This window comes from Aquila chrysaetos, chromosome 20 (genome assembly GCF_900496995.4).
Source record: "Aquila chrysaetos chrysaetos chromosome 20, bAquChr1.4, whole genome shotgun sequence".
In the NCBI taxonomy this organism is placed as follows: domain Eukaryota; kingdom Metazoa; phylum Chordata; class Aves; order Accipitriformes; family Accipitridae; genus Aquila; species Aquila chrysaetos.
In genome coordinates, this window is record NC_044023.1 from 6,418,854 (window position 1) to 6,431,262 (window position 12,409).

Genomic DNA, 12,409 nt, shown 5'->3' on the forward strand with positions numbered 1-12,409 from the left:
AAGGCAGCTGCCCTTGTTTTGCTATTTTTTATATTTAGCAGCCTAGAACTAGCTGTTACAAACAAGTGGGACTCATAGCATCCTAGCTGAATGAAAGGAGAAAGGGTACGTATACATCATAAATGTTAAAATATCTAACGTAAAACTAGCTGTAAGTGAGCATAATTGATAAGCCTTTCAGCCTGGAGAAGGGTTGTCTGTTTTATTTAAAATTGACAATCCTTCCCTTGTGCTCCTTTTAACCATACTCTTGCTCATAACAACAAATCCAAACTTGGAATTGGGAAGGTTTTTCCAAAATGCTTATGTGACCGGAAAGGGACAGAGGGTTTTAAGGTGATAGAGACACTTTCAGACTGCTTAGCAGAGATTGCTTTTATGCAGGTTCAGGAGGCGCAAAGACAAACATCCTTGTGGATGCAAGTATGTTTTTGCTTTTCCTTCTCTTTCAAATATTACAAATTTACCAAGCCTTGCTTTTCCTGGTTTGTAGCACGGATTCCAGGTAACCGATGCAGCGGTGGAGAAGCGGACTTCACTGCTGTATCGCACTTCCGAGGAAGAGGAGAGCGTACCAGGGTTCACCCACCGGCTGTCCAGAGGTTGTGTAAGGCTGTACGTGCTGTTGCTGTAGTAACAACATCGGATACTACCAGAACAATGTGTAGGAATGACTGCCCTTAGTAGACTTACCATCTTGGAAACTCAGTGTTTTCAGTTACCCTCTAGACCCGTGAATGTAAATAGGCAATTTGTGCAAATGCCATGTATTTTAATGTCCTCTTCCTGCATTTCTTAGAAGCGCACACCCCCTCATGTAAATAGTTTGAAGTCCCTGGTATACAGTAAGCTACAAAGGGGTTTTTAACACTGGGTTGTGCTCAGAAAACATGAATAATGGATGCCATCTTTCCTTTATGTTGCATCATAACAGGAAGATTTAAAATGTTGCTTAATGTTGTGATGATGGAAATAGTTTTAAGCAATACCTGGAAGCACCACTTGAGGATCTGGCCTATTTTTCAAGGAGATAATTTCAATGTTCTCTCGGGTGAAGGTGGGAGGTGGCTCCTTGGTCTGGAGGTGTAAAGAATTAGTAATTTATCCTTCAGATTTCAAGAATACAGCTAATGCAGACCAACCTTAAAATCTATGCCTCAAGTTAGACTTAATACAGGAAACTTCCTTGCCTGAGACCAATGGCATCTCATTGATAGGTTTTATCTCCAGACGTTTGGTTTCTCCCACGTTTTAAATAGAGCGATTATTTCTTCTGAAACGTGATTAACATCTAAACTAACATGTTTATATATTTAGAAATAATAAAAGTACTCTGGCATCACTTTCAGGAGTGGTTTACATAAAGATAATGAAAGAACAGAGTGACAGCGTAGCAAGGTGTTTTTTTTTTTTTTTTTAGTTGATTACACTGAGATTCACATACACAGTATTTTCTCTGGGATTCTCACGCAATCCATGTGTTGGTGAGATGATGTTCTGCTGATAACCTGTATCTCCCCAAATAATCTTAGATTGTCTGATAGGTTTTATGTGCATACAATACAACGCGTGGGTTCTGTAGAAAGCTGTCTGAGACTGTATTGGTACCATTCTTACAATAAACCCCCTTGTATAGCTAGTGTTTGTTTCCTGATCATTAGGTCGTCATGGTTTTGAAAACACACAACTGTGCTGGAATCAGGCCACACATGAACACTGCTGTAAGGGATACAATATTGTTTTGCATGTGTGATGAATAACTATCACGATGTTTCAGTAGATGATGAAGAAAATATAATGAATGTAAATTAGCATGCAAATTAGCCCCCTCTTCAGCCAAAGAAGTGTGGTGTGAGGCTCCTGAGTGCCTGAGCCCTGTCAGATCTTCCCTTGTATCAGATGTGTTGGTGATTGTTAGAATAGATGGGAACTCGTTTTCTCACCAATTTATAGCAACATCTTCTGTTTGAATAAGTGATTTTCCTTACCTATGCTAAGGAATATTATTTTGTTTCAGCTTAAGGAATCTCTCTAGTATCTGTATTTGTACAGCTTTGTGTGGGATCTTGGATGTTGTTTAAATCTATTCCCCAATTAGCACTGAAGAGATTTCTTGTTCTTAGTAGTAGCTCATTCTCATATAAAGCATGATTACGTTTTTGTTTGGTTTTTTTGTTGGTTTTTTTTTTTTCCCCTGAATCTCTTTGGTAGATTGATCTGTAGCCAGGAGGTCTAATATTAAAATGAACTCTTATAAAGTAACTTCTAAAGGTGTGTGTTGCTGAGGGCAGATTCTTTTTTAGTTCTGAATCCTTAATGGCTTTGCTTGTCTTTGAGGTAGCAGTATACTTCAAGACAACTGGAACTTTTTCACTCTAGGCAGTGATAAGAAATAGAATATGGAGTGGATAGTGCCAGTAATAAACTTACTTGTTGCTCAGAAGAAATGAAGTAAGAGCTAGGGCCATGTATCACAAGGCCTGGTCCTCGTGATTTCTGTTGGTTTGGAATCAAGTCCTAAATGGAGGGACGTGTGAAGATGGTATGGGGAACCTGCTGAACTTGTCATCTGGGATGCTTGAAATTTTTGGGGACTTAGTGGGCTATTTGTAATTTTTTGTTGGCTTGACTCCTGGGATGTTAGACTGACTGTGGGAAAACAAAAAGGATGGTACTTTTCGTTGAGGAGAAAACCATAGGCAGTCTTGAGGAGACGGGAAGTCTTCATTTAAGAAGGTGATGTAACAAAAAGTCCTGAGAAACTGAACTGAGAAGGTATGAATCAATGTATGTCATTTTGCTAATATAGTATTACATCTCTCTTCCTTGATTGCTCATTGTGGTTGCTAAGCTCTTCATGGGAAGGAACTTACTCTATTCTGTGTGGGAAGTTGTGTGAGAAGTTTTTAACTCGTGAGGGATCTCTTCTGCAGGATGACTGTTCCCAAGGCATCGTCTTTGTCGTCATTCAGCAGCTCAGGAACAGCCCCGGAGGAAGAGAGCCACCTTCTCGGTTGCTAGTGCAGCTTCCTTTATCTCAGTTTCCTTGGCAATTGAAGAGCAAAGTTGAGTTAGTACTTGCCTTACAAAGGTGACAGCGTACCTAGCAGACGGGCATTGTGTTTTAGGCAGTTTGTAAAGGACGACTCTTTCACAGCGAGGAAAAACCTGCTAGGTTTGATTTGTACTTCAGGAATATGGGAATTACCTGGGGGAGGGAGCAGTCTGTCCCCTGCTGAGGTGCTAGTGTAACAAGGGATGTGGTCGAACAGGCCAAACATCCCATCTGCTCTACAGTTGTTTTGGTCATTATAGTGGAAACTCAGTGCAGTTCCAAGTTTGGACGCTGTCATTACCTGGAAGCTGCAGCTTTTTACTTACGTAAGAGCACCGCAACAAATGCTTGGTCAAAACAGAAAAAATCACCACTGCAGCCTATAAGGCGCGTGGGGAGAAATCTCTCCCATTCCACCCGAAATCCAGTTTTGAAATGTTGGAGTGTTGTTACTTGTGAACAAAAAGGGTGAAGCATAGTTGTGTGTTTGGTCACCATCTCTTCCAATTGGCTCACAGTGTTGTAACAGCCTTGTATATTAGCTGTTGCTGGCTGTCCTTGGGTGATGCTTCCAGCAGCATAGATTTTGGCCAATGAAGGACTGCCACGAGCCTGCTGAAGGTACACTTGACTTTTTTTTTTTTTTTATTGAAAGAGAAAATCAATTATAAGTTCAACAGGAATTATCCTGTATGCTTTACACAAACACTGTGATGCCGTGTAGCAGGCTGCCAGTTAGCTGGTCAGAGCCATCTAGTGCTTGTGGAACCGGGGAGTGTTGGTTGGATACCGAAGCTGGATATGTAAGAGATGCGTGTGGCTGAAGACTGTGCTGGTGTGTGTCTGTATTTCTCAAATAGCATTCATACGTAATGATCTTTGCAAATTCTGTGTTCCTCTGTGCCTGCTTAAATTGTACTGAAACTAAGCTTGTGTTGTGCTGTGCGGCTGAAGTCTTTTCGAGTAGTTGTAAGCTGGGGGGGCATACAGCCCTCTCTGTATACCTTCCTAAAGGGGGACTAAGGACTCTAACTCTGATCTCTCCTCCTCTCACCACTGCACTATGTAGAAAACGTAGATACCTGTTTTAAGATAGGATCATTTGAACTAATTCCTGTTTGTTACTTCTAGCTGGAACAGTAATCTGCCAGTTGCAGTAGAGAACATTTGGATTTAGGTTTTTGCCAGCTATTTATGGCCAGTTGTGCGTGTAGAGGTTGGATACTACTGGTTTTCTCAAAGTGGCGAGTAAATAGCTGATAATGCAGGGGTAAAACATTTACCTCATGACATTGTGGAAGAAGAATTGCTTTGGAGAAACGGAACTATTAGGTTAATGGTGAAATATAATCTGTTGGTGTTTAATATCTAGAAAGAAATGGGGATATTTAGTTCTGAGTGTGGACCCCCCCCCCCCCCCAATATTTCTTTTTTTCATTTGGTTGAGAGAATAACTTGGCATCAGTAGATAGACTTTTCTTCCCTGTAGCTCCGTAACCTCTGACTCTGCCTCGGGTGCTTAAAAGCCAAGAGCTGGTGCGTTTTACTGCTGGCGTTCCGCGGAGCTTCGCGATCTCCTGGCAGGGCGTTCACAGCGCGGGTTCCTTGGACGTTTCTGAAACGTAAAAGCGAATGATGACTTCATTTTTCCCGGGGAAGAGTCTGGGTACAGGCCATCTGCTGCGGCTCGGGCGTGCTTACGCGAACTTTCCTCTGCCGTCCGTCCGTCCGTCCGTCCGTCCGTCCGTCCGTCGCCGCTGCGCCGTTTGCCGGCGGCCTGTGGCTGCAGCCAGCCGCCAGGGGGCGCCTGCAGCCTGCGCGCCCGCGGAGTGGCCGCGGACGGTGCTAGGGCGCCGCCTGGCGGGCGCGGGCGGCGCGGCGAGCGGAGGCCGTGGGCCCGGCGCGCTGCTGTCCGCCCCCCCGCGGGGGTGAGGGTGACCGTGGGGTCTCCCCACGCGAAGGGCGGCCTTCGGCGGTACCCGGTGGCGTGCGCGGGGAAGGAGAATAACCGCCGCAGCACGCGGTTCCTGTAGAAATCTCCGGTTTGCGTTGCGTTTTGTAAGCACGCCAGGTAACGGGGCGGTACGCTTCCAGGTGTTGATCGTTTGTGCCGCTCCGTTTCTTGGAAAGCACGGCTAACATCACAAACGGCTTTTTGAAATGTCGGCAATAAGAAGGGAGAAAGAGTAAGCTTGTGCTTTAGCAGCTTTTTATCTTGAAAGTTCTGCTCCGTGCTCCGCATTTCAGGAACTTCCCAGAAGAAGCTGCTTTGTGTTTTGCCGCAAGAGCGGGAACGGGGTATTGTTGTCGTCCGGTCAGGGCTGTAAGTGCGGCGCCGAAACATCACACGGGCTCGATCTCAGGGCCTGGCACAGCGCGGGGACTCCTTTGCAGCCATCCTGCTTATACAAACCACACGTCGTGACCTCCGGCTGTGTCTGCGTACCCTTCAGTCATTTACAGATATCTCTAGCTGGATCTTCTGCACGGCAGAAGGGTTCGTGAGCTGGTTTTTCGTGAGCTGTGTCTGCTGTGCTCCGTGTGGCGAGGGCGTGGGGACCTCGAGGACTGGAAAGTCTTCTTTTCTTATTCCAAGCAGTGAGCTGGTGCTGCTGGAGTGATGGTGGGAGGCGGAGATGTTGGGTGGTTTAGGGATGTTGTGTGGGCTGTCACGACTATAAAGTGGTGTCTTTACTAGGGGAATGAGATGTGTGAAAGTGACTTGCAGATATCATGGAACTTGTATTATATGGTTACCATATGATACAGCTTATCTACAGATACAAAGTAGGGTTTCTGTTATGATCAAGCAGAAGCCTTGGTTCAATCTCCTCTTTTATTTCTCCCTGTCTCAGAAATAATTACCACTTGCTGTGTATAATAAACCATAAGAGTTTCCTGTCTTGTCAGTCATTTGAAAAGATTAAGTATAACTCTGTTACTTGGCTCAAGCACATTCTGTTTCTGTGCAGCAGTTCATTTTCCAAGACTGCCTTTCCCCTCGATGCTTTGCCTCTGCAGAGAGGTGCTTTTTCAGGTGAGCTCTCAGCTCAGTGCGGCCCTGAGAGCAGAAGCTTTGTGCAAAAGCCTTCCAAGGAGTAAAGGCTTATCCGTGGTTTCCCTGTAGCGCAAACAAAGCCAAGTCTCCAGCATTTCACCTGCAGGAATCAGCTCTGCTTCTCAAGCCTTTGTACTAGGACAGTGGTTGATGACAATGTGATTGTGCAGAAGGTGATCTCTATCACTCATTGGGAATCTAATGAGCAATGTTTATTTGTTCTGTCTTTTTCTAGGAACTGAATGTAGTGCCCTTGAAAACCATGTTCTGAAATGAGACCTCAGGAGTGGCACAGTATTTCTGTATTCACTTTCTCTGTCTTTAAATAGCCGATTAGTGCACTGAGGTTATTAAAAAAACCCCAAACCAATATTAAATAAGTTTGATCAACAACAAAAGTTAGTCATCCATCACGCTGAAATCTTTATCTCACAAAAGTAAAGGCTAGGAGGCTGGGCAGGTGTCCACGCACACCTCTAATGCCATTACAAACACCTGGACAAAGCCTTATTTAAGTTTTGTGCAGGTGCCACTGGTTTATATCTGCCTGAGCAAGAAGAGAGTTTGCTGATGGTGTGCCTCGTGCTTGGGGGATGAGACTTAGAAATGCGGTAATTCACCCTGCAGACCTTTGAAAAATGCTATTCTTGTATGAACATCAGGTCAGTGTTTTCAGCTGCGAGGCAAGTGTGTGAGGGGAGTTTCAGTCCTTGTGTGCTGTGTGGATTTGCAGAAAGGAGGTACAAATTGCTTCTAGAGACTGGAAGGGTTTCATACATTTTCTACTTTATGTAAAAGAAGCCTGAGAAGTGTATTTTATAAGTTGGCATTTGTGTAAATCGCTTATTTCTGTTAATGTTACATCTGTTGCGGACTTGCCTGGCTTTACTGGAGGCACTGTTAAGAAAGCTGGAGCATCCTGGTGGTGGCATGCCTGGCTGTGATGGGGTGAGGCGGGTAGGTCCTGATGCTGGACTCTACCCTGAAGTCAGTCATCTGTTCGGGGCAGTGTTTTGTGTGTGCACAGGGCACAGGCTTCTGGGATTAACCTGGAATGCAGATTAAACTGTTCCTGCTCACAACTCTTTTGGCAACTGTTGGAAGTAAATACGTACTTGATAGAAGAAACCAATAAGCTTTTAAGTGTTCAAAAACTCCCTTTCTCTGTTCCTAGTTTTCTGACCCTTGTAATGTAACTCCTATAACCCCTCTGCCCCTCCCCACTCTGGCTATCAACTCAAAACAAAATCAGGGGAAAAAAAAAAACCTAGGATAAAAATATAGTGCAGGCACCTAGAATTGAAAACTGTAATCAGTCTCGAAGAGAAGGAAATCAACTTTGAAAAGAGGGAAGGGCAGGTCAAGCAAATGTGGTTTTGGAAAAACAGTGCTAACTCTCCTGGGGGTGTCTCGCCAAATGTCTCTGAGAACTGATTTTCTGTTGTTTAGAAAGCTACACTTTTAGCTTGTAATGGAATAGAAAAACTAAAAATGATCCTCAGATGCTCAGAGCCTGACTAGTGTATATATTAAAAAAAAAAAAAAAAAAGTACTGACCTTCATTTGTATTTAGGCCAGTGTCGTAATGTCTGAGTACCTGAGAGCGAGTAACAATGAAAAATCCACATTGCGGTTTACTACCCTATTTTCAGTATGTTGCATTCATCTTCTGTAAAATATATAGATATGTGTGTAAGTGAAATACTGAGCTTTTTTAGGACGTTGCTCGGCCCAGTTAATGAACTGGGTTTCTCTCGGTTGAAAAGCTGATAAAGGTGGTGTGGAAATGCGACAGCTGGATGTTGTATTTAGCCACAGCACTGCTCTTACTGCGGCACAGGATCTTTCACGTGTAATTTGTGACTAGGTTTGGGTCGGGTTTTTTGGTAGCTAGACAAGATGTTAGAAAGCTATTGTTTATGGCTTTCTGAATCGGTATTAATTTAGCCTTTAGGCCAAAGTAAGAGTTCAATTGGAAGAACGTATCGTTCAACGCGTGGCTCCTTGAACCACCTTGTATGCCCCCTGGACGTGCTATTTTCAGGGCTTTAAACCAAGGCCTTTCTGAGGCGGCGCGATGTTCTCCGCAGCTGCGCTGCCCCGCCTGCAGAACCGACGTCCCCCGCTGCTCGGTGCACGCCACCGGCTGCACCCCGGCCACCGGCTGCACCCCGACCCCCTCGTTGTCGTCGCCTGCGGGAGCAGCCCTGCTTCCCTACCCCCTTCTTCCTCCCACTGCCGCCCGGGGCCGCTGCCCGCCCCGCTCGGCTTGCTGTGAAGACCCCCACGCGAACAACAAACTGCGCCACACGGCCTCGGCCCGCCCGGCCGCTGCCCCCTCAGCGCCGGGGGACGAGGCGGGGGGCTGCGCGAAGCCCTCTCCCGTCGGGGAGCGGGAGCGCCGCCGGGGCCCAGCACCGCCCCGGGCCTCGGTCCTCCCGCCGCGGGGCAGAAACCTCGGGCCGAGAGCTGCCCCGCCGAGGCCACGGGCCCCCTCGGTCGGGCCGCGGAGGGGTCCTACGGGCGGGCCGGCGCGGCTGCTTCCCGCGCCCGGCGTCGCCTCAGGGGGCGGCGCGGCCTCGGCCTCGCCCCCGCCGAGCTGAGAGGCGGCGCCGCCGCCCCGCCCCGCCCCGCCGCCACTGCAGTGGGAGCCGGGAGGCGGGCGAGGATGGCGGCGGCGTCGCCGGCGCGGGAGCTCACGCAGAACCCGCTGCAGAAGACGTGGGAGCCCTACGACAACGGGCTGCCGGCGGGGCACAGCGCCCAGCGCGGCGGTGAGCGGCACGGCGGCGGAGCGGGGTGTTGTGTGTGTGGGGGGGGGGGGGGGGGGGGGGGGGGTGTCTGCCCGGGCCGCGCTGTCGGAGCACCGGCGGGCGGCAGCTGTCAGCGGGACCCCCGGGCGGCCGCTCCTCCTCCTCCTCGGCTGGGCCGCAGCGGGTGAGCCGGGCCCCGCGGAGCCCCTCCCGGGGACGATTCGGCCTCTCCGGGGTGGAGGTGCGAGGAAAGCGGCGTGAGGGGCCGGGCGGACCCCGCCGCCGTCCCCGTCCCCCCCCTGAGCGTCAAGCCCTTTGCCTGGGCTTTAACGCGCCTCTTGCCGCGCCGCTGGTGCGAAAGGCTCGTGTAATGGTTCCCCCGGGCCGGGGGCGGTGGGTCTCTGGTGAGGCGGTCGCCGTCCCCCGCGGAGGATGGCCTGAAGCGCCGGGGAAGGCAGAAAACCCCGAAGCTGCTGGATCTGTGCCCAGCGGAAGGCGACAAAGCTTGGCTGGGAAGAGTATCTTTTCTAGTTGGTTTTGCTAGCGGGTTTTTTGTTTTGGTTTTGGGTTTGTTTTTTTTTTTTTCCTTTTTTTAACGCACTGGTTCCAAGGAGCTTTTATATTCGGTATATTCTCGTTGAAGCGAGGCCTAAAAATGTCACTGTAGTTTTAGGTTTTTTTTTCTTTTAAGGCCAGTGGTGTATCAGGCCATCTGTCGTATGAGTTAATGGCTTTCCTTATTTTGAGGTGCAGCCAACCAAGTCATCAGCCTCTAAAGACTTTGGCTGTGGTGTTTGTAAACCATAGTTTATTAACAAACTTTGCCTCGCGGGTTTTTTTTTTCCTCTTCTTTTCTTTTTCTTTTTTTTAGTTTTCTTACTTAAATAACTGAGGTCCAGTACACGGCAGTTTTGCAGACAAAAGGGGCTTTGTCGTGTGGAATTGTTTTTTATTTGTCATGCAAAGAGGCTGCGCTGACAGAAAGAGCTGAGGGCTCTGCTGCTATGGCAGGCGTCCATTGGCTGCTGCCTCTTGGCTCTGGACTTGATTTGGTCCAGCCCTTGCTAAAAAAAAGCCCAAACTTTCTTGGTTTCTGCTAGGCAAGCAGGTGGCATGTGCTTCTGTGTGAACTAAATTATTCCAGTATCTGAAAAATAGTAGGTGTTAAGAGGAGATGAATGCTGAAATAGGAAGAGGGCTGGAAAGCGTGTATAATTGTTTTTGTAAACACGCTAAGGAGAATGCTTCATTTTGGCCTTAACATGGCATCTCTTTTCCAAATAAAATAACATTTGTTACAGCTTTGACACAGACACAGTTTTACAAGAGAAAGAAAAAAAAAAAAAGAGCAAAATTGCATATTGGTCACATGTAATCTGATGACGTACAGAGCCTTGTTGGCAGAATTATTTAGCTTCTCTTGACTATAAACTAACTTAAAAAAATATTTCACATACACAGGGTTTTTTTTGTAGGATTCTATAATTATTGATGTCCAAGACCCCTTATAATTGAAAAACCTTTCTGCTAGAAAAACAGATTTGGAAATTTTTTTTTTTTTTTAATCCTTTTGCACGCATTTGCTCTTGCAGCTTTACCGATAATACGTCTACGGTCATTTGTGATACATAAGAATTACAGACAGCCTAGAAAGGAGCAGAGCTTACTCTTCCTTGATAAAGCCATCTATCTTGTTTCAGCGAACTGAGAACGTTTTGTAATTTTTCCTGTGCAAGGGTGCCGCAGAGTGCTTTATCCTCAGATTTCCATGTATCGTGCATCGCTCTGTGTTCTGATGAGGCAGTGTGACCTGTGGGCCCTTTAGCCATGCTGTGGCAGCTCAGGATGGACTGCCCAAACTGGGTGATGTGGGGCAGTGTTGGGTTGACCAGTTCCAGTTCTCTGCTGCTGCAGGTAACTGTGTTAAACGTTACTGTTCAGAAAATACAAGCTCAAGTCAGAAGGGGATTTCTTGTCCTCAAGAGTAGCTTTGCAGTGGAAGCAGTGAAGCTAGTCGCTGTGATGTCTTCTGAATTTCTAGGCTGAACAAGATGAACTCTTTCAGTCTCCGTTGGTTGGGTTTTTTATTTCCTCATTCATGCTGATGACCTCTATCTGCACTACTTTTAGTCTTACTTTATCTTTCTAGAAGGTGGCTGAGCAGAATCATGCGTGTTTCCAGTTGAGGACTTGGCAGATCCATCTTCAAAGGGACTTACCTGTGTTAGCTGGTTTTAATGTGATTTTTTTTCCTAAAAGTTGTAGCAGCTGAAATTATCTGGGGGAGAAGAAATCTGGCTAGCTGTGCCAGGGTTTAGCCGTCACGGGGCTTTGAAGAGCTAGTTCTTTTAGTCTGTACATTACGAGGTTTTCAAGGAGGAGTTCTGGCTGTGTGCAGGCTACTGAGCAGACTGAGCTTTTACAGCTAGTGAGACCGGTAAAATGAAGCTACCTGGTCTAAATGACTTTCCAAAGTAAGACTTTGAGGCAGTAGGTACGCACGTTTTTTATTACTAACTGCCACTTACCTTTGTGGTCTTTTCGTGAAAGGTTTTGGCTGTTAATAGGTTGCAGTAAAGCTATTGGCATTGGATGTCAGATTGCTTCAAGCTCTATGAATCAAGCAATGGGTTACAAACATGGACTTAAAAAATAAATAGGAAAGCGTGCTACAGTTGAAGTTGTTTTGAGTGCTTAGCAGAGGATGTTTATAGAGTGAGAGATAAATAGTGAACTTCCTGTGGCTAAACATTATTTTTCCCCCTATAGTTATCAGCTTTGTTTCCCTAAAGCTTCTGGAATTTGGTCATTCGAATAATTTTTATTTGCTGTTTGTACAGCAGTACGAAGGTACGTTAGGTCCAAAAAAAAAAAAGGTATTGAATGGAGATTATCTTTGCTCTAAAGAACTGTACCCTTTGAGCTCACGCTGCTTATGTGTATTTGTACTCCCAACCCTAGGAACTGAAGATGGAGAAAACGAATGAGGTAAGGACAACACCCAGCTGTAGCCTGAGGATCAGGATGGATGATGGGGCCATCGCTGTTGGCATCAAACCTGTAGGAAGCAAATGGTCACCCCTAGCAAGTGGATGGCAGAGCTGCTAGGAGCAGCTGGTGGCACGAGGCTGGCTAGAGGACAAATAGGAATTCTGAATCCCTTGTACCAAGGTGATGTTACAAACTGGTGATTTGGAGAAAAGCAGGAGAGACACATTAGAAGATAATGGACTTCTTCAGGGGTAGGAGCAGGATGCTCTTCAGGAAGAGCAGCAGGATGGGGAACTCGTCCCTGTGGGATGCTAAGAAGGGTGACCGATTGTCATCGTTGATCAACACGAAACAATGGATTAGCAATAGTTAAATTGGATAGGTGATAGGGGAAAACGTGTAGGGCTTACCTTATTTGGAAGGGTGGTTGTATTGGCTTATAGTTAAAGATATTTGTGTATGACCCTCTAAATAGTACGGTGATTTCAGAGAACACGCTTTGAGTCAAAGGCCATAGAAACAGCAAGAATCCTTTGTAAACTTCCAGTGGCT

The 12,409-nt window shown here is 46.6% G+C and overlaps 1 protein-coding gene across 11 annotated transcripts in view; it reads left to right on the plus strand.

The window, feature by feature from the left end:
- Positions 1 to 12,409, plus strand: part of LOC115333338 (6-phosphofructo-2-kinase/fructose-2,6-bisphosphatase 4) — a 66,311-nt gene that overhangs the window by 6,626 nt on the left and 47,276 nt on the right. For 3 of the 11 annotated variants that reach the window (XR_003920765.2, XM_029996189.2, XM_029996188.2), the window contains exon 1: positions 8,737 to 8,887. The exons of 3 other annotated variants lie outside the window; for them this stretch is intronic. Coding sequence is in view for 4 of the 8 variants with exons in the window: in XM_029996189.2 (XP_029852049.1) it covers positions 8,782 to 8,887 (106 nt within the window). In the remaining 4 variants the exon portion in view is untranslated. Of the gene's footprint in view, positions 1 to 3,644; positions 3,677 to 3,783; positions 3,891 to 8,736; positions 8,888 to 8,948; positions 9,051 to 10,506; positions 10,781 to 12,409 lie in introns of those variants that run through there. 5 more of the 11 variants (XM_041118859.1, XM_041118863.1, XM_041118860.1 and 2 more) reach the window with 5 other exon arrangements.